At 34.2% G+C, this 27164-nt stretch overlaps 1 protein-coding gene across 1 annotated transcript; it reads right to left on the bottom strand.

The window, feature by feature from the left end:
• Positions 1 to 1100: 1100 nt before the first annotated feature.
• Positions 1101 to 22241, bottom strand: LOC123682280 (pickpocket protein 28-like). Its single transcript, XM_045620829.1, has 9 exons — positions 21836 to 22241; positions 15983 to 16228; positions 15818 to 15923; positions 13790 to 13938; positions 11122 to 11323; positions 10594 to 10864; positions 4850 to 4909; positions 3942 to 4119; positions 1101 to 1488 (listed from the first exon to the last, which is right to left on the bottom strand). Exons 1-9 carry the CDS (start codon positions 22030 to 22032, stop codon positions 1251 to 1253), a joined length of 1647 nt encoding a protein of 548 aa, XP_045476785.1. The 5' UTR covers positions 22033 to 22241; the 3' UTR covers positions 1101 to 1250.
• Positions 22242 to 27164: the final 4923 nt, after the last annotated feature.

Genomic DNA, 27164 nt, shown 5'->3' with positions numbered 1-27164 from the left:
CGCCCACCAAACAGATGGGGACAAAGTTGTTTTTCCTCATCTACTGAGTAGAAGCCAATACCTAGCAAACAAGGAGAATTCCCTAGCTTAAGGAAGAAGAAGTATCTGCCATCTGGAATTTCCAGAGATTTGTATGAAGATGTTGAAGGGGGGAGCACCTATTCACGCCTGCGTGATTATACAACAAAATCTGTCTAGATTTGTAACTGTTTATCTCAAGGGACTCAAACAGTGTTAAGCGCATGTTTTCTTCATTTTGTAGAATAATGAAAATTTAGTTGAAATTATGTCCAAATTTTGCTGAATGATCTGCATATGTCGAAGAGGTTTTGTCTCTAGTTTGATTCCTTTGATGTTTCTGGATTTTTTTCTTTTCTTCTTTCTGTTTGCACAATATAAACAACCATTGGGCAATTCTTACAAATTAACCACTGAACTCAATATTTCATATCTTTTTCCGTCCGATCTTCATAATTTCATTATGATAATCCCCATACTATTAACCGTTCTGAAAAAAATGAAGCAATTGGAGTTTGCTCGCCCTGTGGGGGGTGCATCATTGAGTAGAGACTCAGCATTGTTGGAGAGCGTCCAGCGGCGGAAAACTCGCCTACCCTACGGCATATTACAGCCCAGTTATGGTCTAAGATTGTCCATCATGAATTTGTCCACGTTTGATGACAGCAGGCTTCATGGTGATCTCATCATAACTTTCCGTGCTCTCCATAACTTTATTTTGAGCTCAGGAGGTGACAGGAGAGCAGACAAAATCGTAAGAGTAGCGTGAAAATATCACTCAGCAACTTTTGGCCTGTCAGAAGAAGGTTTTTTCTGGCATTAGATGATGCACAATATGCGTTGAAGACTATCCTTATTTCCGAAGGAGGATCATCAGGACGATGAACAGGATGATGAGAAATAAATAAGAGGAATTTTACTGTTAGGTACTGTAGAAAAAAGCCGATTTTAGGATTGAAGGACGAGGAAATAAATGGTGTAGTATCCATCATTGCCAAAATTAACTTTTTCTCAAGTAAAGCTCTAATGATAAATGATGAGCATATGCTTTTCCTTCAGTTAAACTTCAAGAAAACTATCTATTAGTTTGTAAATAACATTTATTCCAGATTCGAAATAAGTAATGAGGCATTTCTGAAGTCAATATTTATTGGAGTTACAGAGATTTTCATTCATATAATAGCTCGACCATTATCATCCATCGATGAGACGATTGACTTTGTACTATGAATTCATGTTTCTACCACCTGAGGCTGTTGGTTGGCTTCTGGGTGTTTTTGGAAGCTCTGGATCAATGGTTTCGCCACGAAATATATTATTTCTGCTAGGGAAAACAGTGAGAATCCTGTGAACAGTCCGAGGATACCACCAAAGTTAGAGATTAGATCAGATGTTTCGAAAAGTTCTCGTCGTTGTTTCGGTAGAAAGAACGAATCTCTGAAGAATATCCTAACAGCAGACACCGTGTATCTGAAAAATGAAAAATTTGAAGTGGTAATTTGTTGATTCTGTCACAATCATTCATGGAAACCAATTTGTTTTCATACTAATCCCATTTGTTGACTAGTTATTCACTTATGCAAGCTAAAATAATAATCAAATGCAGTTCATATTTCTCCTGAACAATGTGCACTAATTTTGTCGATTACCTACTTATTATATATGCTATCAGCATAACGGGGGATTCAAAAGTACTTTGACAAACTTCAGGAGGTGATTCCTCACGATATTCTATTATGAATTGTCCAAATAAATATATGTCTGAAAACGCTTCGTTTCCAAGATACAAAGTGTTGAACTTTTATTTTTTTTTTCGTTTTGGTATTGAAAGGTTTTTTGAGTTGTCGAATTAGAAACTAATGTTTTTTTTTGCTTTCATTTATAGGGGGCGCCACCTACACCTTTTTTCTTTAATGTAGATCATAACTTTTTTAAGCGTATTTTTAGCATATTTTTCAGTAAAATAGTCGATTCTTGTGTCATATCTACGTGAAAAAGCTTTCATTGTACCAAGTCGCAGCAACTGTTTTCTAGATATTTGGACTTGACTATTTTAAGTCTAATAACCGATGCGTATTGAAGTTATTACCATTATTTTGAATTTTCTTAAGAATATTGTAAATGAATTTGACGTTTAAAAAAGTAGTTTTGGTTTTTTGTAGGTAGCGCCTCATATTTTATTACTGATTCTGTTTGAACAGCTCACTTTTGAGTACATCCATGTATGACTTTAACAGTTTAACAGCTTGTATTTTGGAAACGAAGCGTTTCCAGACATATATTTATTTGACAAATTCATATTAGAATATTATGAGGAATCACCTTTTGTCAAAGTAGTTTTGAAGCACCCTGTATAGAAATTTAGTAGGACAACGTCGATTCAATTTCGATTTGAATTTTCATCAGCTCCATCTTGGACGAAACAACGAAATTATCTTAAAATTAATTCGTTCATAACAAAAGCTTTCTGAGTTACCAGGAGCAGATTTGAGTTATTTTCCTCATAACATTAGAGAAGCTACTCTAAAATCAAGGAACAGTCATCGAAAAGATTGCTGAATTATAACTGGAATGATTATATGTGGAATACGGTTTCTTTGATGGCTTTAGACAATATATAGAAGAATGTTGGAGTTCCAAAATGGTCGTCACGGTGAGATGACTACTTTTCCTCACGTCCCATTTTGGAGCTCCATATTTTGAAAGAGTCTTTTAGAAAATAATATTGAAGCGTTTGTGAAGTTAAAATTGTAAAAGTAGTTTGTGATTGTTAAGATTTTTTGTGATTTTGGAGTTTGTGTAACAGATTGGTTCATGTGTCGATGGCGACTAGCCAAGCACATTGTTAAAAGATTGATTAATCAATCAATCATATAGAAGAATTTTTCGTTTTTCTTTCTTTCTGTGATTTGAATTCATTTTCATTCAATACTTCGAATTTTTCCACATGATAATTTTTTTAATATCTTACTGGTTGCATATTATATCAGAGTCTGTTTTTCTGAACCTATATCGACTATTCAGAATTATACAGAAGGGGTGGGAGGCTGCTCTATTCATTGAACATAGTGATAAAATAAATCTGCTTATCAGAGCTATACGCACATCAGAGCCACGCCTAGCCCGAATTGAGCCACTGAGCAATTATTAAAATTGCGTCCTTCTTGGAAAACAAACAAGATGTAAATTTTCATCGCAAGATTCAAAGACTGTAAGAATTGAAACTCTTGAAGTAGATCTAAGCCGGTTATTTTGCTCTCATAATTTTAAGCTTGACTTAATATCCCATAGGAAATTTTGAATGATTTGAAAGCATTTCAAATCTTTCAATAAAACACTACTGAATAGTTTATTCAGAATTTTGGATTGTTTCATTTTCGAGTTCATAGGTGAATTGTTTCTTAATTTTTCTCGCTCTCAAAACCCCTTCATTGTCCGAGCTTCAGCATCAACAAGCATATCCAAGAAGCCTTTATCGAATCTGTGTACATGAAAAAATTTCACACAAATTGTTTAACGCTTTATCATGCTTCAGTTTTAACGACTACTCCTAATTATATAATGTCTTACAGGATTAAATATTATTATTATAAAAATCTCACTCAGCAAGATCTGAAGAAACCCATCATTGTTTAAGCTTGCCATTCTATTTTTGATCATACCAATAAAATTATCACATTGAAAAAAGTGTAACTTTGGTATATATCTTTTTCAAACACTATGTATATTTTTAAATAATTTTAAATTGTGCTTCTAACTTCAGAATACTCTCTGGAACTCTATAGACCTACACATCACAAAAAATATTTTTAAAATATCGTCATTTACTCTCTCAAAATGTTATCCTCTTCTGGGGTGAGCCACCCAGTATAGATTTGAACATAAAATTAACAAGAATGCTACCTGATTATGGTGAAACTTACTTTTCTAAAGATTCTAATGTCTCTTGGTCAGTTTCTTGAACCAGTACCTGCTCATACCAGTGCCACTCATCATCTGACAATTCAACACCATATGTTATATCCACGCACAGAGGTCGACAATCACATTTATCAACCACAGAAACAATATCATCATCAGCATCTTGTTTTGATAAGAAGGCTGCAATAGAATTACGATAGAATTTATCTATTCTCTTATACAGGGTGGCCATTTGAAAACGAAACAGACGAGATTACAGACGAAATAAAGTTTTTCGATAGAAATGCTCGGACAGGTCGATTTCTGTTTCGAGGGGGACAACTTAAGATGTAGGTTACGGACGCATAGCGCTTCAACCCTTGCTGCTACAACCCCCACCCCCAATTTTTGAATAGGGAAGATGGGGTGAGTGATACCTCAATTTAAAGGTATTTTTATACTGATTTCAGCACAGTAATTGTTTTTTCATTTTATGCATTAATTCTCGAAATCTTCATGCGTTAGTTAGTTAGGAAGGAAGCCACAGTCATGGTTGTTTTGAAGCTCAAAATGTCGATTTTTCACAAAACACTACAAGTGCCATGAAAACACCACTTCATTTTCAAATACTTAGTTAAGAATATTTCGAGAACTAATGCATAAAATGAAAAAACAATTACTGTGCTGAAATCAGTATAAAAATACCTTTCAAATGAGGTATCACTCACCCCATCTTCCCTATTCAAAATTTGGGGGTGAGGGTTGTAGTAGCAAGGGTTGAAGCGCTATGCGTCCGTAACCTACATATTAAGTTGTCCCCCTCCAAACAGAAATCGACCTGTCCGAGCATTTCTATCGAAAAACTTTATTTCGTCTGTAATCTCGTCTGTTTCGTTTTCAAATGGCCACCCTGTATAAAACGAACACTTACTGGAAGCTGCCTCCAAGCAAGCCACTTTGGCTAATCCACAAACTGGAGTACTATTACTTCCTGAAACAGATGTAATGAAGAAAAAACAAAGAACACTCAAAAATTTAAATATTTAGAATTTACACTATACAGATTTGAACAAAATTTTCGACATTTTTGTAGTTTAGGCTGAACAAAAAAAACAATTCAAAAATGTGAATAATATACCACAATGGAGAGTCGCGTAATTGTGCGCACCTAAGCCAAAATTGAAATATTTTGGAAATCATAAACGATAGAACTTCTAGATTTTTCGTCAAAATTCTTCAATGGTTTAGCTATAAGTTTCTCTATTTTATTTAAAATAAAAATGCACGTTATGACTTTGAAATATAAAATTTGAAAAATGAACATTGCGTACAATTACCGGAAGTATGCGGCAAATGGTGCGCATATAATAGGTAGGATAATTGTGCGCATTGAAAACATGAACCAATAACTCAATTTTTTGAACATGAGAAGTTATTCTTTTATTGAATAAGAAAAAAAAACAATAAATAAACAAACTCTAACGATATAAAAAAAATATAATAGAATAAAAATAATTTTAAAAATACAATTAGGTATCACAAAAATCGCAGATAAACCCTTCAGGGCTGTCTGCTCTCGTGCATAGGGCATGAGACCATTCCGCACAAACTGAACATTTAAACCACATCTCATTTTTTATACTGCCCTCCCCGCAAATAACGCATCTCTCATTGTCTTCCGTTTCCAGGTCGTCCAACTCGTCATCGTTATAAATCTCACTCTCTGATATATCTTCAGATTAACTGCTCTCTTCGAACAGTTTACTTTTTGTGCTTCTTTTCTGACTTGCTCTGGGTCCTTTTATAATATTTTTTCCTTTTTTACTTTGTTCTTATTTTTCTTTTAATTTCCCCTGCCTCAATGACTTTTTCGCTGCTGCGGTTTCTGAATTTTCTCGGTTTGGTGTATCTGTCAATATTTCAGACATTTTTTTTACGATTTTGTCGTTTAGCTACCCTTGGTTGTGGAAGTGGACTCAACTCTTCCAGAATAGTATATGTACTAGGGACAGGAACATCGCTTTCTCCTGTTCTGAGCTGGCCAATCTAATTATTTTCCTGAGTATGGTTGAGATTCGGATTGTTGTGAGAAGCTGGAACAGAACTGGCGTTTGAGGAGGAAGTAGAAGGTAATTCATCGTCATCAATTATAATTGGAAGGTGATGAGTTGCTGGTAGAAAATCCTCATGTGTGAACTTATCTGCTTGATAAGGCCATATCCCACAAGATCTGAATCCTGATTGAGCCTTATCCATGGCAGCAACATGAGTATAGGCTTTGTTGAATATTGCAGCTAAGTCGTATTGAGTTATTTTTGAAGCCGATGTTAGGTGATAGTCACATTGCCTGTTAAAAGCTGATTTCAATGGAACATAAAAAGTTACGTCTAATGGTTGAAGCCTATGGGATGTATGAGGTGGTATCGTTAAAAGAATAATGCCATATTCTTTGTAATAGTCAAAAATTGGTAAGGAAATATGGCTGGAATGATTATCCAGGAGCAATAATACAGGTTCATCTTTAGATGATTTATAACGGTTTTTTTGAAGTGTTGTAGCCACTTGTGAAAAAGCTCTTCATTACTCCAGCCACTTTTTTGACAAGTATAAATTGCATTAGGAGGTCCATTGTTGGTTAATGAATTTGTCATTTTAATTCGGGGAAATATGAACATTGGTGGCACGTAACAAGTTCCAGATGCATTGAAACAGCAGATAACAGTAACTTTTTTCCCTCTATCACCAGATGTCTTAGCGCCAAATTGTTTAATTTCTTTGGGACCAAGTCTCTTGCATGGTTTTTGTACCGTAGAAATACCAGTTTGATCTACGTTGAATATTGCATCCTCCTTAAACTTGAATTTGTCATATACTTTTTTGAGGTTTTGAAAAAATGTGAAAACTTCATGTTCGTTAAAAGCTGTTATCCTAGCTATACTAGTGGGTTCTGGCTTTCTAGAGATATTTCTGGGTTTCTCCTGAGGAATCCATAGTACCAGTCTTTTCCGGCCATTTTATATTCAACCTTGAAGTTGTGTTTGATTTGGTTTGCTTCGGCAAAGGTGGAAGCTAATTTTCTGAGTTGAGTCTTAGTCAATCCATGGTAGAGTTTTGCCAACTTGAGAACATGGTCTTTTAATGCCATTTCCTGTTCTGTTGAAAAAACACAAAATTTTCCAATATGTGGTCCAACCACCTCAAGTCCATTGTCATATGCTCTTTTCCTTTTTCTTATTGAAGACTCTGGAATATCGAACTTCCTTCCCGCCTGTCGTATTGATCCTCCATTTTCTACAAACTGTATGGCCTGAATCATAGTTTCTCGATCCCATTGAGCCTTAGAAGTTTTACGTTGGTATTTCGGCATCTGCAACAATGAAAAATATCATAAGCGATTATTTTATGCGCCGCCGTGTCAACAATGCTAAAAACATGGCGGTTAATTGTACGCACTGCGCCCAATTAACCGAAATGAGTAATTTAACTTTCGAATGCTATAAAACAGTAAAAAAAACTTTTTTTGCTTGAACTAAATATATCAGTGTCAAGGAGACTCATTAAGCAATCTATAGACGAAAACGGTTTTTTAAAAAAGTGAAAATTAAAATACTTACGGCTTATTTACACCAAGACACTCACTAGAGCAACACATGCGTGAACAACCAAGTGGCCATTTTGGATAAATAAGGTGCAGTGATTTACCCTTCTTGTATGGGATAGAACATAATTTTGTCAAGAGATGCATGATGATTACGAAATTGTATTACCCGATTGTGGAAATAAAGGTATGCGCACGATTAGCCGCTGCGCACAATTACCCGACTCTCCCCAACTAGATTTTAAAACCATACATTTGTTTGAACGACTGAATAAGCCAAATGGTAATATTTTTGAACAAATGCGAAGGTAATGTGGTGTTATTTCAAAAAATGTGGTTGGACTTATTCCCTAGAACATTTTTTCTTCACACAGTGTAACATTTCCGGTGAATTTATTCATTTTTCTATTTCAGTATTTTCTCTTTCAATATTATCTATTACGTCTGTCACAGTACAGTTTGCGGATGACCAGGTAATAATCGCAGGAGACAAAGAGAATCTACAATACATGACACGTAAACTGAAGGAAACATATGAGTGTTGGGGATTGGAGATGAATCTGGAAAAGACTAAATATATTTGTATTGGAGACCAATTGAGTGAACTGGATATTGGTACAGAAAGCATACAACCTTGCGAAGAGTACAAGTATTTGGGAGTGAAGTTCGACACAAGCGGTACAGATGACAATGAGATAAGATCACGAGTAACAGAGACAAGAAAAGTGATTGGCTGTTTAAATGGAATACTCTGGAGCAAAAATATAACCAGATCACGAAAGTTCAACATCTACAATACAATGATCAAAAGCCAATTAACGTATGGATCTGAGGCATGGAGACTGACAGAGAGAAATAAGAGGAGGATAGAGGCTGCAGAGAAGGATGCGTTGAGGAGATCGGCTAGAATATCTAGAATGCAAAGAATAAGAAACCAGGAAGTACGAAATCAAATGGGAGTAGAAGGCACAATCATGGATGATATAGAGAGAAAACAGCTGATCTGGTATGGACATGTTCAACGAATGGGACAATCACGACTGCCGAAAATAACAATGGAATGGATACCAAACATGAGGAGACGAAGAGGGAGACCAAGAAAAAACTGGATGGAGGGAATACGGAATGCAATGAGTGATCGAAACTTGCAAGCAGGGCAATGGGAAGATCGCAAGCAATGGATTCTAGGCATCGGACAACGTCGTCGCACGTTTTAAACCGATATGTATATCGGGTGTCCCAAACTCGATGGCCTATTAGACGTTTCTGGAAAACTAATCATCATTTTGAGCTGAAAATTTGCATATTGGGGTTTGAGACAATGATCTTTCTCCCCAAAATATTTTCAGATCTCTACAACTTCCGGTTATACCGGAAACAGACTACTACTTCCTTATTTCGAATGACACACCCAGTAAATTATTGCATCATTAGATAGCTTTTTTGATGGCAATTTCGGTAATATGCCATACCTTGGTAAAAATTCAACGGTTCATGAGTTATTGGGATTTTTATGAAAAAAAAGGTGGCGATGAGGACTCAAATTTTTTTGAATATTTCAGCAGAAAAAGCCTTTTTCGAAAAAAAATTGTTTTGTTTCGTTTACGCAAATACGTAGTATTATAAGACCGTTTTCGGCTTGGACCAAAAATGTACAGGGTGTTTATAAGAGGATCATGAACTTGGACAACTCAAATTCATCAAAACTCAAGATTTTCAAATTAGAACCTATATTTTTTATTATTTCAGTCGATTCTACGTACAAAAATAGTGGGGGTTACTTCAGCAAACCATATACCTAAAATGAATACTTCAAGAGTTATCAGGGAAGATTGGGAAGAACTTCAAATGAGGAAAAATCGCTGTTTATAACTGTCTGTTACTACCGTAAAACACAGAAAGAAAATAAAATTCGATGTTTAGATAACTAAATTTTACATTTCATGAATTTTAATTAATTTTTCGTTGGTATTGTTGAGAAATCCATAAACCAATACAATTTTCAATTACGAATAATTCATTACAATTCTTGATATGTCAAATTTAGTTATGGAAACAGCGAATTTTATTTTCTTTCTGTGTTTTACGGAAGTAACAGACAGTTATTCCCACAGTTATAAATAGCGGTTTTTCCTCATTTGAAGTTCTTCCCCGATAACTCTTGAAGTATTCATTTTAGGTATATGGTTTGCTGAAGTAACCCCCACTATTTTTGTACGTAGAATCGACTGAAATAATAAAAAATATAGGTTCTAATTTGAAAATCTTGAGTTTTGATGAATTTGAGTTGTCCAAGTTCATGATCCTCTTATAAACACCCTGTACATTTTTGGTCCAAGCCGAAAACGGTCTTATAATACTACGTATTTGCGTAAACGAAACAAAACAAATTTTTTTCGACAAAGGCTTTTTCTGCTGAAATATTCAAAAAAATGTGAGTCCTCATCGCCACCTTATTTTTCATAAGAATCCCAATAACTCATGAACCGTTGAATTTTTACCAAGGTATGGCATATTGCCGAAATTGCCATCAAAAAAGCTATTTAATGATGCAATAATATACTGGGTGTGCCATTTGAAATGAGGAAGTAGTAGTCTGTTTCCGGTATAACCGGAAGTTGTAGAGATCTGAAAATATTTTAGGGAGAAAGATCATTGTCTCAAACCCCAATATGCAAATTTTCAGCTCAAAATTATGATTAGTTTTCCAGAAACGTCTAATAGGCCATCGAGTTTGGGACACCCGATATATATTCGTCTGTCTTAGGCCTCTGCGAGTCCTCTCATATGCTTAGGGCTTGTACATGTTAAGATAACCGTTTGTGAAGGCTTTTTTACTGTGAACCTCAGCCACTTGTTTTTTACCTAAAATCGAATTGTTAGAAGATTCGTTTCAAGATTTCTTTCTTGGTCCGAGAAGAATTCACAATTGAAGAAGAAAACAGTAAATAATTGAAATTTTGGGTTCGCTACTGTCAACAAATTTCTCAAAATCAACTGACTCTAAAATAACTACTATAATGATAACGGTTGATAAAAGCAGTAGAAGTAGAAACATAATTAAATGTTTTACTAACTCGGCATATAGTATGCAACGCATCCACAGGCTTTCATCGTATAATTTGTGGTACACTCCATGTTGCAGTTATTCTGCGAATAACCTTTGAAATATCTCAGCTTCCTCTCTTTCGGGAAATAACAATTCCTCACGTCTGGTTCGAAGCTCTTTACGTCTGTAGACGTATAAGACATGGTTGGTAGCACTGAAGCAGAGACTAAACTTTCCAATCCTACATGGAAGTACACTTCACTTGGTCTAGGAATACGATTCGGCATATGAAGGGATACCTAAAAATAATCATTTCATGTGATGATATTGATAATGATTCCGACAAAATATGTAAATCAGATTTGTAAAGAAGATCAAAAGAAAAATCGAGATTATTTTGATCAAAACTCTTTTGCTTATAAAACTGTGGCGTTGCATTCAGATAACCAAAAAGCTTTAGTTCTTTTCCACATGCTGAATACAAAGTAAATAAACTTATTAATTTCATATTTTGTTGTCCGACAAGGAATTTAAATTTATATGAAGTAGTACTTACTCTCATTCCTTGGTTAGAATAGTCACGACAAGAGCTTATTATGTCTTCTTTTCTGGTGAATAATGCTACCATTAGGGCATTTTTTGCTCCTGGTTCCACCGAACGTTTCGGAGTTCCATTCAAGAAATAGTTTCTGTCGTATCCATCTTCAGGATCCCAGACATAGGTTATGTTACGATCTTTATCCCATTCGTGCTTTTTCCTAGGAAATCAACGGTATTATTTTCGTATTACCAATGCAACATGGTAATTTATTTCTTCTGTCCATTTGTTTGTTTGTTTATTTGTCTATTTATTTGTTTATTCTGTAGATATTTATATTGCTATTTATCGGTATTTGATACATATTTTTATTTATATATGTGTGTATATGTATGTATAAATGTGTATGTGTATTTATGTTTATATTATATTTAAGTTATTCATTTTAATGATATATGCCTCGATTTTATCTGTACATTTTGTGGTTTTATCTATATCTACTCCTATGATTTTATTTATATTTATGTTGTTTTATTTGAATTTTGTGGTTCCTGTTTTTCTGTATTATTGCTAATGACCTCAGCAGTCGATGCCGAAAATTCAATTGAAAAAATGCAGCGATTAGATGAAAATTAATATTTCTGCAAATTGGACAAAGTTGACATTCCATTGAGATGTTGCTGAGAATCTAAGGAAATGGAATAATGAATGAGAAAAAATTATCTTAAATAAATCCTAAAAATATAGGTTTTCATATTCATTCGAGACAAATAAATTGAAGTTATTTTATATCAATTAAAAATGCATTTTGATGTTATACGGATAACTGATAATGCAAATATATTAAGTACTGCTTTATGTACGTCCTTTTTTTCTTCAAAATATATTTAGGAGAAAATTTCAATGAGCTCTTTCAAAGAGAACTGCTTGATTATTGGCTGAAGAATTTCTGGAACAGAAATTTGGACAGTAATGTGGAGGCGACATATTATCATTAATAATAATAATAAAACTTTATGGTCTAATGAGACATACATTGTATGCATTAGACGAGTCACAAAATAGCAAACATAATATCAAGCTGAATTATTGAACAAATATTATTCCACACCATGATAACATTTTGAGAGTAGGAAGTCCTCAACTACTTTTCCGGAACTGCGGGGCTTCAATGCTTTCATTCTAGAAGGTATGATTCTAAATCTTTATATATTTTTCATTTCGTATTTCAGATTAAATTTCGAAAAAAAACTTTTATTCAATACTTAGAATACCCATGTTAAAATTATTTTATATTCGATTATTTTATCTTGTACATCTTTACCAGCGATACCATACTTTGTGAATATTAAAAGTTATTAGGGGAGAGAACTCAACCCCAGTGAAGATAGCAGAGCCACTTTGGAACTATTATTTTTGGCCAAAATTTTAGGCTTATTATCCTATTGAAAAATTTTTTCCTCTGAAATTGTCGGAGAAATTGTGGCTTCTGCTAGCTTAACGTAAAGCTAGCAAAACCTCAAAGCCTAATTATGTAATCAAACAGTGCTTGGAAGAGTCCGAATGTAAGGAAACTGTATTTTTTAAATTTTTCATTTTATTGTTATTTGAAGTCATTTAATTTGGGTTTCATTTTAAAAATAGTTGATATTTTTGGTTCTTTCATACAATATAGTTCGAAAAATATTTGTGCAAGGTTTCGTATCATTTCATCATTTTTTTAATGATATGACACTATACAATGCTGAAAATCAAGAAGCTAGATAGAATTCAAGTACTTGATAAATAAATACTTGACTTGACATTGAAAAACTACTTCTTGACTTGATTTCAAATCAAGTCAAGTAACTTGAAAATCAAGTGAGCCGTGATTCTCTATACTAGAGGATTCTCTTTACTAGAGGTACAGAAAACTGGATCATATTATAGAATAAAAATTGCCGTTAATGTATCACCTGTCTCATCTAAGGAGAAAACAACCAAATGATTCATTTTGATAGCAGTGCACACATTGCAATATCTAGAATTATTCTTGGAAATTATGTTATCCTTTGCTTGTTATAACTGCAAATCATTTTATCGAGCAATCGGCTAAGAAGTTCAAGAATACAATTTCTGATAAAAATAACTTAAGTATTACACCTATCGGTCTGTTAAGTTATAAACAAGATTCGAATTTCAAATTCAAATTCATTAATTTATTTGTGATACTATCGATCGAAAGATTCTCAAAGATCTCATAAATATCCCAGAAATAACATGGAATGAGTAATCAGTCTATCAAGTTTCTTGAGTTCGCATAGACATAATATTATACTGAAGTTGTAGTAACCATACTTCAACCATCTTTATGAGCTTCAATTGTTTCACCAACACTTTAGTATCTCCATAATAATTTCGAATTTCAACTATAATGTCGTCGAAATTAATCTGAGGAAGCTATGTTGTGTGCAAAACAATTGTTGTTTACATTCAAATATTTGTGCAAATTATTTTGTTCCATTTTATTCTATGAATTTCCATCCAGTAAGGACCAAATCCATTGAATATAAAATCAGTGTTTTTTGGATTTTTTACTCAATTTTATATGAATCGAAAAGTGTGTTCGAATGTTCTCGATGGCAAACGGAAACGATAAAATCATTCTGAATTCAATTCAGTAAAAGAATATAAATTTGATACTCACACTTCATCAGTATATATGTCGTAAACGTCAAACATGTTGAAGTTAAAGCATAGGCCTTCATCTGTCATTATAGGTTTCAGAATTTCCGAACAGCTGTAAGTTCTTCCCATCCATTTGCAATAGCTCAAATCCAAGTCTACTGACCTGCACTGAAATTTAAATTTAAATCAAATTTATTGAATCGATTGCAATTATATATTTTTATGAGATGTGCGGAAAAAGGAGTTTCGAAATTAAAATTCTTGAACCAATTGAGAGGCTAGTGCAAATAATGAATCTTTCAATATATGTATATAGTACCTGAAGCCATCAAGTTATTCTGATATTAATGATTTTTTTATTGTGATTAATGTTCTTTATTCTCTTCTTTGGCTACGTTTTTTGTCATAGGAAGAACATGTATGTATACTTATGTTTTTTTGTGTGCAAATAGCGAACACAGATGAAAAGAGTTGCACTATATAGCTTTTGTACGTCACAAGGTAGTATATCTGACCCGTGTCAGTGAAATTCATAAATTAATGTTTGTGGACTACCTCGGTAGCGCAGTGGATTAACAGTCGAATGTGAAAATATCTGTTAATTTCTTGGGTTTCTAAGACAAGACTTCTCAAAAGCCCAATTTCATTGGTCTACCAAGAGAGGTGTGGGCAAAGTGACGTGTGGAAACATATTTCTCACAGTATGAGCATTATTATTATTATTATTATTTCAACTGGGGTCGTTTTGGTTCGGTAAGCCTTCCGGGAACTGCGACCATACAGATCTTTTGTTCTTTACCCTACTCATTCATAGAAACCCAGGGAGGTCATCAATGACGTTAATAAAATTGGCAATCTCCTTAGGGACCTTGGACGTTAACTCTCTGGTATCCAGGACCGGCTTACCCATGTGTATGGTTCATAGGCCAGCCAGCTCCGGACACTTGCATACCAAGTGTTCGGCTGTTTCTGCTTACGATCCACAGAGCCTGCAAATCTCGTCTGTTGACTTTCCCATACGGTACAAATGATGTTTGTACCGACAGTGCCCTGTCAGCAGTCCCACCATCACCCGAAGCTCGGCTCGCGACAGCTTCAGGAACTTTTTGGGGTAGGTAGGTGAAATCTTCACGAATTTTTTTGCCTGAACAAGTCTAGGAGTGTTATTCCAGTGGATTGTCCTGCTGTTCAACTTCCATAGCTGGACCGCAGCTTTATATTGGTCTTTTCCTATCCCACAGCAAGGCTCAAGTCTAGCAGGTGTTAACCTTGATGCACTTTTTGGAAGTGCTTGCAAGCTCTTTCATTTCCTTCAACCCCACAGTGCCCTGGTACCCATAGTAGAGTCACCTTTTTTTCTCTGGCCAGTTGCTTTATGGTGTTACGGCACTCCCAAGTCGGCAGAGACCCCTGACAATACGATTCCAGGGATCTCAGCGTGGTTTGGCTGTCCGTGGTGACGTAGATATGCGTCCCCATGAGGTTCATTTTGAGACACCCCTGGGAGCATAAATGAACAGTCAGTATCTCGGTCTGTAGTATCGAGGGCTCACTTCCCAGGGCCTTAGAGATCCTCAGTTTAGGTCCATATATCCCAATGCCGGTGCCCTTCTCTATTTTTGATCCATCTGTGAACCATATGGATGACATTTTGTCCAGACGATTTACGAGACTTATTGCACTAGGACGGTCATTTATAACCGTTTCAAAATCGTAGGTGGTTGGCATAATATCCGATGGTTTTTTCTCACAGTATGAGCAAAACATAGTTTTGAAATTGAGTTGACTATGAAGAATACGCTACTTTTTATAGCAGTTGTGAGAAAAATATAGTGTGCAACATTTGGAGAAAGTCCTTTACTCACTCGCCTTTCAGGCTCGTGCCAGTAGTGCCTCGAACTTCCACACTCATGAGAAAAGATGGACTTAAGGACTTTCTCCACTTGTTGCATCTTATACAATTTTTTTCGACACCGTTTATATACAACAGCATGATTTTATATGAGTTCATTAGGTATTATTAAATAGATTGATATTTTATTCATACCTGATCTAAAAATTCATAATAATCATCGTCAAAGAAAGCCGGCCCTTCTGACAAATTCCCATAGTTGCTTTTCAAACATGTTAAAGACTTGTATTCGAAATATTGTCTGAAAAATGGATTTTTATTATACTGTTCGATAAAATTAAGAATACAGAATGAGAATACTTTTGAGTTTCATTAAGTGGAATACCAGCTTTCCTATTCTTCAAAACTTCGGTATAATTGAGGCAGTCTATCCTAGTTTTCGTTTCTGGGCATATCGTTGTTGCAGGGAAGGGTATTTCCCAGATTCCAACATCTTTGGTTGCCAAGGACACAATTATAGGTTTTTCTTTCCAGTTCACATAATTTCTGTAGCTCATATAGATGCATCCAATTATGCACAAACCAATGGTTGAGTACCACCATAACCTGAATCGTAGTATAGGTATCAGTTAGGATAAATAGAGAATTTCAAAAAAATGGAATACAGGGTGCGGCAGAATAATCTCCTTTTTCAAAATGTGCGCAATTCAGTCAGTTGAAATCGAAGCGGAGCGCCACTGATCTCGTTCGAGAGGTGGGACTTATAATATTTTTCCCGACACAGTTCAGTGCATAGATTAAGGTCCTATTGATTGAAAAATCTCGCGATTTTATCGATCATTATTTTTTGCGCCACCTGCTGGCTTGTAGGTACACGAGTAGGTCAGCTAGTAGGAATATGTTCTCAAAATCATTCGAGATGGACTTTCATACTACTCTGGTAGTCTTTGAATTCTAGTCAATGAAAATATCAGTGGATTTGTTTTCAACATCTTCCCCATAACTCTTCAAGAAAGCGAGAAACGATCCTAGCACTATATTTTAAATCACTTGCGCAGGTTTTATTACTAAATGAAACCTGCGCTGTAGGAATGAATTTATTCATTTGCATCTGAAACTGTCGGTCCCTGGGGCTGAAATTTAGATAACTATTTAATGAGATGTTATATGAGTTCGATATCAAACACTTGAGAAAGTGTGAAGTAGTATGGGCCACAATAGGGCTTTTCAAAAGCTCTTACTGATTTGGTTAGGATACCTGGAATGTTAAAAATTTTGGCATTCCATTAGCATGACTACCTATACAGAGCACGACAAAATTATGTAACAAATTCATTTTCTCTGAAGAAAATTATTTGGTAACGAAATCCTGAAACAGGTAAATTTTTGTTTCACTTTTACCGAGACTTTTACCAATTTTTTATGCATTTTTCGAGGATTTTGTTGCACCTTATGCCACCCCCTTCAACCCTCTAAATTGTTTTAATAGGGAAAGTGCGTTATGTGGAACATTTTTGGCAAGGTCTTTGTATGTTCTTTACAGGCGTGAAATTTTTTTTTTTAATAGTTCAAAAAGGTTTCCATTATGTGCACTTTGACATGGCTCATTTACTTTGGGACAATGGTTTCTGATGAAATTTGTCACCGAATGAATTCGACCATTACAGTTGTGTACATGAACAACTTTCAAGCCCCTCACGTGAAAAATTAGAATATGTCAAGCACTTTGATTAGTGCATCCAGAACGATGGTGGTCATTTTGAACATTCAATTTAACTTATCTTGTCATGCACAATGACTCTCCGGGTGGTACTTCAATGCCGAAATAAATTTCTCCATCAAAGGGTTCATACGGGTTGAAAGTTGTGCATGAACAAAATTGTAGGTAATGGTCAACTTTTTATTCGGTGACAAATCTCATCAGGTAAATGAGTCATGACAAAGAACACATACTGAAAATCTCTTTGAACTAACCAATTAAAAAAAAAAGTTTTTGTTGAAAATTTCTGCTCGCTTGTAAAGAAGATACAAAGACTTTGCCAAAAAAGTACCACATGACCCACTTTCCCTATTCAAAAATTTAGAGGGTTGATGGAGATGGCACAAGGTGCAAAAAAAATCCTTCAAAAATGCATAAAAATTTGGTAAAGGTGAAACAAAAATTGTCCTGTTTCAGGATTTTGTTGCCAAATATTTTTCTTCTGAGAAAATTAATTTGTTACACAATTTTGACAATTTTTTTAACGAAATACATTTTGGTGAATTTTGAATAATGAAATAGTAATTTACGTAACAAGTCCGGAAAATAGGGTTTTTTTGGACGAATAGACAACATTCGCTTTACGCTCGTCCTGGAAAGTCTGTGAGTCCAAAATAGTAATTTACGTAACAAGTCCGGAAAATAGGGTTTTTTTGGACGAATAGACAAATTTCCAGGACGAGCGTAAGCGAGTCCTGGAAGTCTGTGAGTCCAAAAAAAACATTTTCGGGCGTGTTGCGTAAAATATTTTTTCGGCAACCATGTAAAATAACACTATCGCGCTGCTGCTTTCCATATTTTATTGCGATTGCGATCAAAAAACATGCAAATTTTTGACAACTAATTTCATATGAACTGTCAGGCGTTATCTCGGTTGCTATGGATTCTATGATTCTTTTCCGGCCTAGTCCGGGAAGTACGTACTTTCCGGACTAGGCCGGGAAATGCTACTTTCTCAGAGAAAGACCGTCCGGGAAGTGCTCACTTCCCGGACGGTTGCCGAAAAAAACCATTTTCGGGCGTGTTGCGTACAATATTTTTTCGGCAACCATGTAAAATAACACTATCGCTGCTGCTTTCCATATTTTAATGCGATTGCGATAAAAAAACATGCAAATTTTTGACAACTAATTTCATATGAACTGTCAGCCGTTATCTCGGTTGCTATGGATTCTATGATTTCCGGCCTAGTCCGGGAAGTACGTACTATATGATGAAGAATACTCCAAGTTTTACCACATAATTATCATTAGCTGATATAATATATCAAATCACAACCGCCTTCACAAACTAATCCAAACTGAGGCGCTCTGCTCCACCGAGGCATGAATCTTCAAAAGTTATTGTGTAATTTTGTTGATTACAATTAAAAATAATTGATTGTCTATTACAAGTAATATATTCGAAAATTTATTACTTCCAAACTATGTATAAGGACTGTTAGAAGTACCTATAATTTTTTTCTTTTTATCCTTGATTTTGTGCTTTCAAAATTAATTGATCGCATTCTTCAAATGGAGGTACATATTTGTGTAGTATAGCAACAATTTTTTATGAAAAAAGCTCATACTGTTTCTGTGGATAAGAACTGCGTATGACGGACAGATTTGCTTAAACGTGAGCAGTGAGAAACTTTAAGTGTAGAACACCTTCTATCTCGGTGTCCACATGATGAACTCAAAGAAAATCTAAGGGACAATCTCAGCTCAGCAACTCAAATTGAAGCAACACTATAATTTCTAAAAGAATGTCAATTGTACATTCATATTTGAATGATTTGATTTCAGTACAACGCTTTTTCTGTGAAAACTTGTTAATTTTTTATAAAAATTATTACCTGTAATGCCTAAGTTATAAGTAGATTTTACCATATGTCAATGGCCTAGTTACCGAGACACGTAAATTCAAATAAAAAAAATTTGTATAGAAAAAAATACAGTACCTTTTTGGGACTTATCTAAGTCGAATTCGTTACAAGCAGCCATCAAAAATAAGGCAATCTGAGAATATCGGAAGCACAATTATTAACTGTTCGATAGGTTATTTCCTCTAAAATATCATTATGTGGGTTGTTATGATAAATTATTGGATGTCGAAAATTTATGTAGATTTTATGCAATCTATACATGTTCGACACAAGTGAAAATCTGTCCTTGAAAAATTATATCAAAAGAAAGTGTAAATCATTCATTCCCTCTAGTTTTATTTTGGAAATTATGATGTTGTCATCGAAGAATTTCGAGAAGACTACTTAAAATCAAAATTTGCCAAGATTTAGTCATTTGGTCAGGATTTGAGTGGAAGAGCAGGGGTGTATGGCTTCATCGCCATCTGAACTCCGCCCTGTGATTGATTTTTTTGGAATTGTAATTTTTGCGTTGAGTGATATTTACTTTCATGACATAAAATGGCTTTAAACTTTGAAACTGGAAAGTTATTGAAATTTTTTCTTTGTGTTTCGTTCTATTTTCTTCAATCATTTTTGCTCAAGGTTTTTTTTCATATATTTTTCGTCAGGATTTGAGTGGAAGAGCAGAGGTGTATGGCTTCATCACGATCTGAACTCCGCCCTGTGAGTGATTTTTTTTCTGATGTTTTTTTTTTGGAATAGTAATTTTTTTTTTCTCTTCATTGAAGGCGTTATTATTATTATTATATTGAAAGAATATGTGGGTATATATTCTTCCACATATACAAACTACGATAGATTCAAAACACAAGATCAACTGAACAACGACTTCGATGTTTTAATCATTTTAGACTATCTTTTAGTTTTGGACGTATTTATTATCATCAGTATGTCAGACCTTATAATCTAAGACTATATCCGGATTAAAATTCGAATACCAAGATTGTAACGGAATGCTAAAGCGATTTGTTCGGTTATCGAGATTCCGAAAATAGTACAAAATATCAAGATTAAAATATAAATGTTTTGAAGATAGGCAGGTAACAAAAGCTCACTTTTTATTTTGAGTGCATTTTTTTTCAAACCTTATAGTATCCACTGTCCATGTTATCCACCGGGTGGTATTTCAGTATCAGTATTCCAGGGGCGTATTTTTCATATAGAAATAACACTTTTTCCAAAAACATGTGTCTGCAAATGCTTCGTTACCGAATTACAGAGCGATAAGGTTTTCAAGATTTTTTTAGTTTTTCTTCATAGCTCTTTCAGTTTTTGAGATATTAAGATCAAATTTGAAATATTCGTTAGTTAGGTTTCTCTTCTTTAGGTAATGTCCAAGAAAATTGTTTTTAGATTACAACTCAAATATATAGAATTTTTTGTTCACATAGTGATAAAAGGTTCCTACCTTCAGTTGAAAATTCCAATTAAATATAGCTAATTACAAAAAATAATTTTACTACCAACGCCGTACTACATAAAAGTTTATGGGGCGAAAAAGAGGTACCCCTCAAAAAATGTCTGTCTGTAGTTTGTCACAATGACTCAACATACAGGATGATATAAACCCTAACCGTAACCTATATTTAAAATTTGATCTTAATATCTCAAAAACTTAGAGAGCCATGAAGAAAACGCTCCGTAGATCGGTAACGAAGCGTTTGCTAACACATATATTTATGAAAAAATAATTTATGTAATTATGAAAATTTTGACTTGAAAAATACACCCCTGAAATCTGGATACTGAATAATAAAACCCCCTGTATACTAGTAGTACTAGTAACAGGTATGTAGATTTTTCTGGAGAAAATTTCAATGCAGTATTCTTGGCTGATATCTTGGATGAATCTTTAATTATTTAACATTATTATGTATCAATCTTTAGAGCTGTCAAATGAGCTCGTCAATAAGTGCATTTATATTGGAACTCTTTAAAAATTCAGGACATTCCACTCCGCGTGCTTTAAAGTATTGCTTGTATCTAAGCTTGTTATGTGTAGGTATACTATTGAAGAAGTTTTTCGAGTGGTAACATTTACTGTCAACGCTTTTCTGCATTTAATATACCTGCTATGAATGTTCAATCGATGAAAATACACCTCAATTTTCTCATTTTTAAAATGCCTCGTTCATTTTCGAGATGATGTTGTATTTGAATGCGATAATAATGAGCAATATTCCACACTATTTCATCATCATTAAACTCAAAAATGATGTGAGAATGTATGTTAGTAATTTGAATGTTTATCAAATGTAAGCATTTATTTCAATACCTCGAAATTCATATACACACTGCAGAATGATAAATTTCATCTTGCGTTTAAATGAATCGAGGATATATTTCTATAAAATTGTATATAATTGGAAATCTGATATAATACTGGTTGTTAGATATTTTTTATTCTGTTGTTTTTGTATCACGTTGAAATTTCATTTATTGAGTTCTGATATTGTCGTATTCCTTCAATAAATTGATGAAAATTAAAATTATTCACTCATAGGATCAAAAATATGGTGGAATTGAATTTAAAATGTTCACATACTTCTCGAAAGCTGAAGATTCCTTTACCAAGTAACTCAATCCTTGTATAGTCGAACTTTCACAGTATTCAACGAAAGTTTTCTTCAAATTTGGAGACACAGTCTTGGGCACAATTTTTGGTACTATATGTGAAATTGCTTTCCTGCTCCTAACACCAGATGTACCAGGGGCATTTTCTGGAATCTCCTCAGTCATCATGACTATTCACAACTTTTCACCACCTTTTCTATCGAACAAACTCATCAGTCTGAAGGAAAATAGGAAACAGGAAAAGTTTTGCGCAAGTAACCCATGTCTTTTTCCGACTAATTCACTTGTTTTCCTGATGAGATAGGCTTGATTATTCAATCGATTGATGAATATTTATAGATCGATATTTCAAGCCAACTGACAGATCCTTCTGTATACAACGGGGTGATTGGGCATCTGCAATGAAGCAATCGTTATAACACTGAGGAAATCAAACAGTAAATTATTTGTAGTGTGTTTTCAGATGAATGGAGAATTGATTTACAAACTTTGCACCCAAGGAAAGTTCGTGTTCTGTAAGACGAAAGTAATTTGGTTTCTTATTTTAATATTCGTTGAAGTGGAACGATGATACCTATGCCTTGATTGGATTCTCATTTGAAATGTATCAAAACATGGTATATTCTAAGGAGTACTGGGTGCGTCCCAGCGGATAAACAAGTTTTGATAGTATATTTTATTGATTGAAAAGAAAATAACTTTATTTTCGCAAAATGAATTTTACACAAAAATTAATGTTTCCAGCGGCGTAGTTACAATTGAAGATTCGTGTAGCAGAATAAGTTATTTCATCGCACAATTTTATCAAACATATAAAGCAATTTGATTTTCAAACTTTCTCTCTTCTTACCAGTTTTCTATATTATTTTTACCATTTACCATTTTCCATTAAGTATATCAACTCCAAATTAAAAAAAAATGGAAATTGTCGTAGACAAAGTAAAATGTCATGGAGAAATTCGAGAATTGAACAAAACCGCAATTCCTTTCAAGCAATTAAAAAACAATTGATAATTTCGATTCATTATTCTCAGTGGAAAACGCCAAAAACAAAAATAGACTTACCAATGAAACTCTCTTCTTCGCAAGAATGAATGAGATGAGTGTCTCGGGAATAACTGTACACACTCTTAACAGAGGTAGAGTAAGACTAGATGAGTACGGATAGACTGCAAAAAATTATTTTCTGCCTTTTTTAAGAAAGCTACAGCATATTCATCGAAATAATGAAACCATCATCAGAACCAAACATTTCCGCGGAATTCATTGAAACTTAGGATGCTATTGACACATTTCAGCTTCGAGTCAGAGAAATATTAATAATTTCAATATTCCAGGACCGGACTCATTATTTCTCATTTGAAGTGTTCACGTTGAAAATATCACTTTTTATTTCAAATTTGAAATCATTGTTTATATTTTCGATTTTTAGTCTTTATATCCATTCAAAACTTTTAGGAGATATCTCACTCTCGAGCTCACTGAATAAATCAAATTTTTCGAACTTTGTCCAATTTCAAAGATTCATAAAAAAATTATGTTAGATAGATAGATAGATAGATAGATATGAGTTTATTCAACATCATATAATGTATTATACAATATAAACTATGAAGTAAACTCTGAAGAAAGATAAGAAAAACTGTGAGTTATTATTATATAACTGTTTACAGTTTTGAAAAATAAATTTGATTCTAACGGCCGCGGAACCATCATCAAGATCGAAACTCGCCACTTATTAAATTAAACTATCTCAATTATTTTCTGTCAAATTCGGTTTGTTTGACTCCTAGTCAGATATCCTGTCTCAATCGGGTGTTTTTCGTCACAGTTTGGGATTCAGTTTCGTAGAACTCGGGAACTTCTGTCTTCATCTGCTCTTTTGCCCCTCAACTATTTCATGAAGAGTTTATTATTTTGTGAACCCATGATCTATCTTCTGCAATCAACCAGTTTTTTAGTTTCCTCTTGAATTTTTTCATATTCTTCGATTCTTTTATTCTAGTGGGCACTTTTGGGTAGAGTCTTGAGGCTAAATATGTGCAGCTTCGTTGTCCTATTCTCTCTTGCGCTTTCGGTCTTCTATAGTTGTCTTTCTTTGTTCTTGTTGAGAAATTATGTTCCTTTTTTTCCAGAGGTATCTTGTTCTGTTGTATGTTTATGATTATTTTACTAGCAAATATTTGTCTTATATCCAATGCCTTCGACAGTTCATAAATCTCTCGACTAGGGAATGCTAACTTTTTTCCGTACATTATTTTTAAGATGTATTTCTGTATAATGTCCAATCCTCTTTTGTGGCAATCTAATACTCCCCCCCATCCAATTATTCCATATGAAAGTTGAGACTGAACTAGTGCGTCATATAGTACTTGGAGATGATTTACAGATGGAACTTCTTTCCGGATGACTCTGAATCTGTACGCAATACCACTTAACTTTTTTTTTTAATTATTCATGTGTACATCCCATCTCAAATGTTGATCTATATGAATTTCTAGATATTTTGTGGCATTTGTGTTTGAGATTTTTAGTTCATTGGTCACTTGAAGTATTCCTAAACCTGGAAGCCCGACTTTATTGGATGAGAAGTTCAAATATTTTGTCTTTTGCTGACTTAAGGTGAGTTTATTGACTTCAAACCACTTCTTCATAATCTTCAAGTCATTTATTGTTGTTTGTTTTAGATTCTCTCATGTTGTATCCTCGTAGATGACTAACATATCGTCAGCAAAGCTAATTATTTCTCCCTTACTCTTCAAGTCGAATATACTATACAAATATATTAAAAAAAGAATAGGCCCGAGCACTGTTCCTTGAGGAACGCCATAAGTAACTGTGCTTGTACGACTAAATGTTCCATTCAAGTTCGTGTTCTGTTTTCTGCCTGTAAGGAAGCTACGGAGTAAGCTAATCATTTTGCTTTTAAAGCCGTAATCTGAAAGTTTTTCTAGTAATTTTCCATGGTGCACGGTGTCAAAAGCCTTTGCTAGATCTATGACTATCGCTAGAGTTGGTATATTCTCATCTATATATTTATATATTCTTTCAGTTACCCTTTTTACGGCATCCTCTGTCGACATCTCTCGACAAAATCCGAATTGATTTTTCGAAATTATACCGTATTTGTCCATAAATGCAACCATACGTACTTTAATGAGTTTTTCGAAGATCTTGGAAATATTGGACACAAGTGTAACTGGTCTGTAATTATTTATATTTGCTTTGTCACCTCCTTTGTGTAATGGTTTTACTACTCCCAGTTTCAATACTTCTGGGAAACATGCTTTCTCGAAACACATGTTCGCCAAAATGGCAAGGGGTTCTGATACTTCCTGTTTCACTTGTTTCAGAACTTCTGAACGGATTCCATCGCATCCACTAGATTTTCCTGACTTCAGACTACCAATAAGCCTTTCGATCTCATTGGAGTTTGTTTGAGATGTAACAACTTTGAGTAATACCGCGTTTTGAAGCTGGGTTTATGTACTTTTTGAAAATATTCAGAATGATTTCATATTTGAAATGAAAGTGAAATTTTTAACCTGAACACTTTAAATTAGAAATGATTAATCTGGTCCTGGAATATTGAAATGTTTAATATTCCTCTTAGCATGTGTCGATAAAATTCCAAGTTTCAATAAATTCCGCCTATAAGTTTGGTTCTGATGATGATTTTATTATTTCCATGTAAACTCACCCTGTAGTTTTCTAAGGAAAGGCAGAAATTATTTTTTTGCTCTCAATCTCTACTCACCTAGTCCTACTCTACCTCTGGTAAGAGTATGTACAGTTACTCCCGGGGCACCCTGGATAATAATTATTATCATATGATTTCAGATTGATTATCTAAAAGGGCAAAAACGGGACTAACTATTAAATTGGACCCGAAGTTGGACAAAGGCGTAGAGATGAGGGGGTACTGGGGATAATAGCCCCCTTCCCACCCAAGATTTCGAACTATAAAATTGCAGAATTCTCACAAAGACGAAGAACGAAAATTTTACATAAAATGAACCAATAATCATTTTACTTTCCTTTGATATAGGCACTACAGTAAAAAATTGGACCCTTTTAGGTTTATGAGTTTACTATCGCTTTCAGGATGAGTACTTTAATTGCACTATGAGCACGTCTATGTCCGAGGTTTATTATTTTGCTCCATCTATCCGATTTGCCAGCCCCTTATTTGCTATCTGTGATTTTTGCATTCGTCATCATGGGATGTGTTGTATAATTTATTGTGTTTCATTCAAATTGCAATTCATTGGTGAAGATATCAGTTTTGAATTGACTATATATACACGGTATTCCTAAATTGGAAGTATAAATCGAAATGACAGATTTGTTGGATCATTTTGGGGAAAAAGTTCTATAACATAAGTCCCCAAACAATTTTTTGCTCATAGAAGTTTTTCTTCACAAGATATTCAATTTGAATCACCCATAGATGATATTCCAATTCAAAGTTTTCATCATGTGATATGCTAATTTTGAAAGCAAATCTACGGGATATTTTTATCTGGAAGGGTGCCTGATTCTTTCCTCCATAACTATTTTTGAGTGAACCGCTGGCAGCTCAGAAAAATGTTAAAAGAAACTCTGGTGCAGTACTACACTTTTTTGTTTGTTATAGTTTCGTTGTATCTGCTATCCATTTCGAGAAAAAAATTTCAAACAGCTCTCTAGCGAAGATCAATAAAGATTTGATAAACTGATATAAGCATCACTGAAAAGTACAATACACTGGAAACACCCCATATTCATTTTTTAAGATTTCGGTTCTTCGGAAAAAATTTTTGTAGCAAATCTTTGCAGGAAGGCTTTCTTCAACTGACGATGATTTTACTACTTTGATTAAAATACTCGTTATTTCATGTCGAATAGAATAGAATCAAATTCTGAAAACCTGAAGGAATAACCTTGATGTTTTGAAATTTGGCGTGTAGGTAGTGAAGGTAGAAAATCTAACATGCTCTTTTTCTAGTTTTTAAAAATTTTAATTCTAGTAATTGATCTTTCAAATAGACATATATATGTTAAGATTGAAGAATATTATTCCCTCTTTATACGACTAAGTATTCTCAATCGAATAATATACAGGGTGTCCCGTAAAGACCACGTCCAACCGAGGGAGAATGTAGATCAAAGGATAACCCACCTGCTATGATAAAATTCCCATTATAAAAGTCTTACCGTTTTCGAAATATTTTTTTTTTGAAAATAATGAATTCTTGCCTCTTTCAATAGTTTTGCCCTTACGGTTGGTACAATTTTACATCTTTCTGGTTAGTTTTTTT

The sequence above is a fragment of the Harmonia axyridis genome, chromosome 6, assembly GCF_914767665.1.
Source record: "Harmonia axyridis chromosome 6, icHarAxyr1.1, whole genome shotgun sequence".
NCBI classification, from domain to species: Eukaryota; Metazoa; Arthropoda; class Insecta; order Coleoptera; family Coccinellidae; genus Harmonia; species Harmonia axyridis.
Note: the sequence above shows the minus strand (reverse complement) of the source record. Positions and strands in the feature narration are given on the sequence as shown.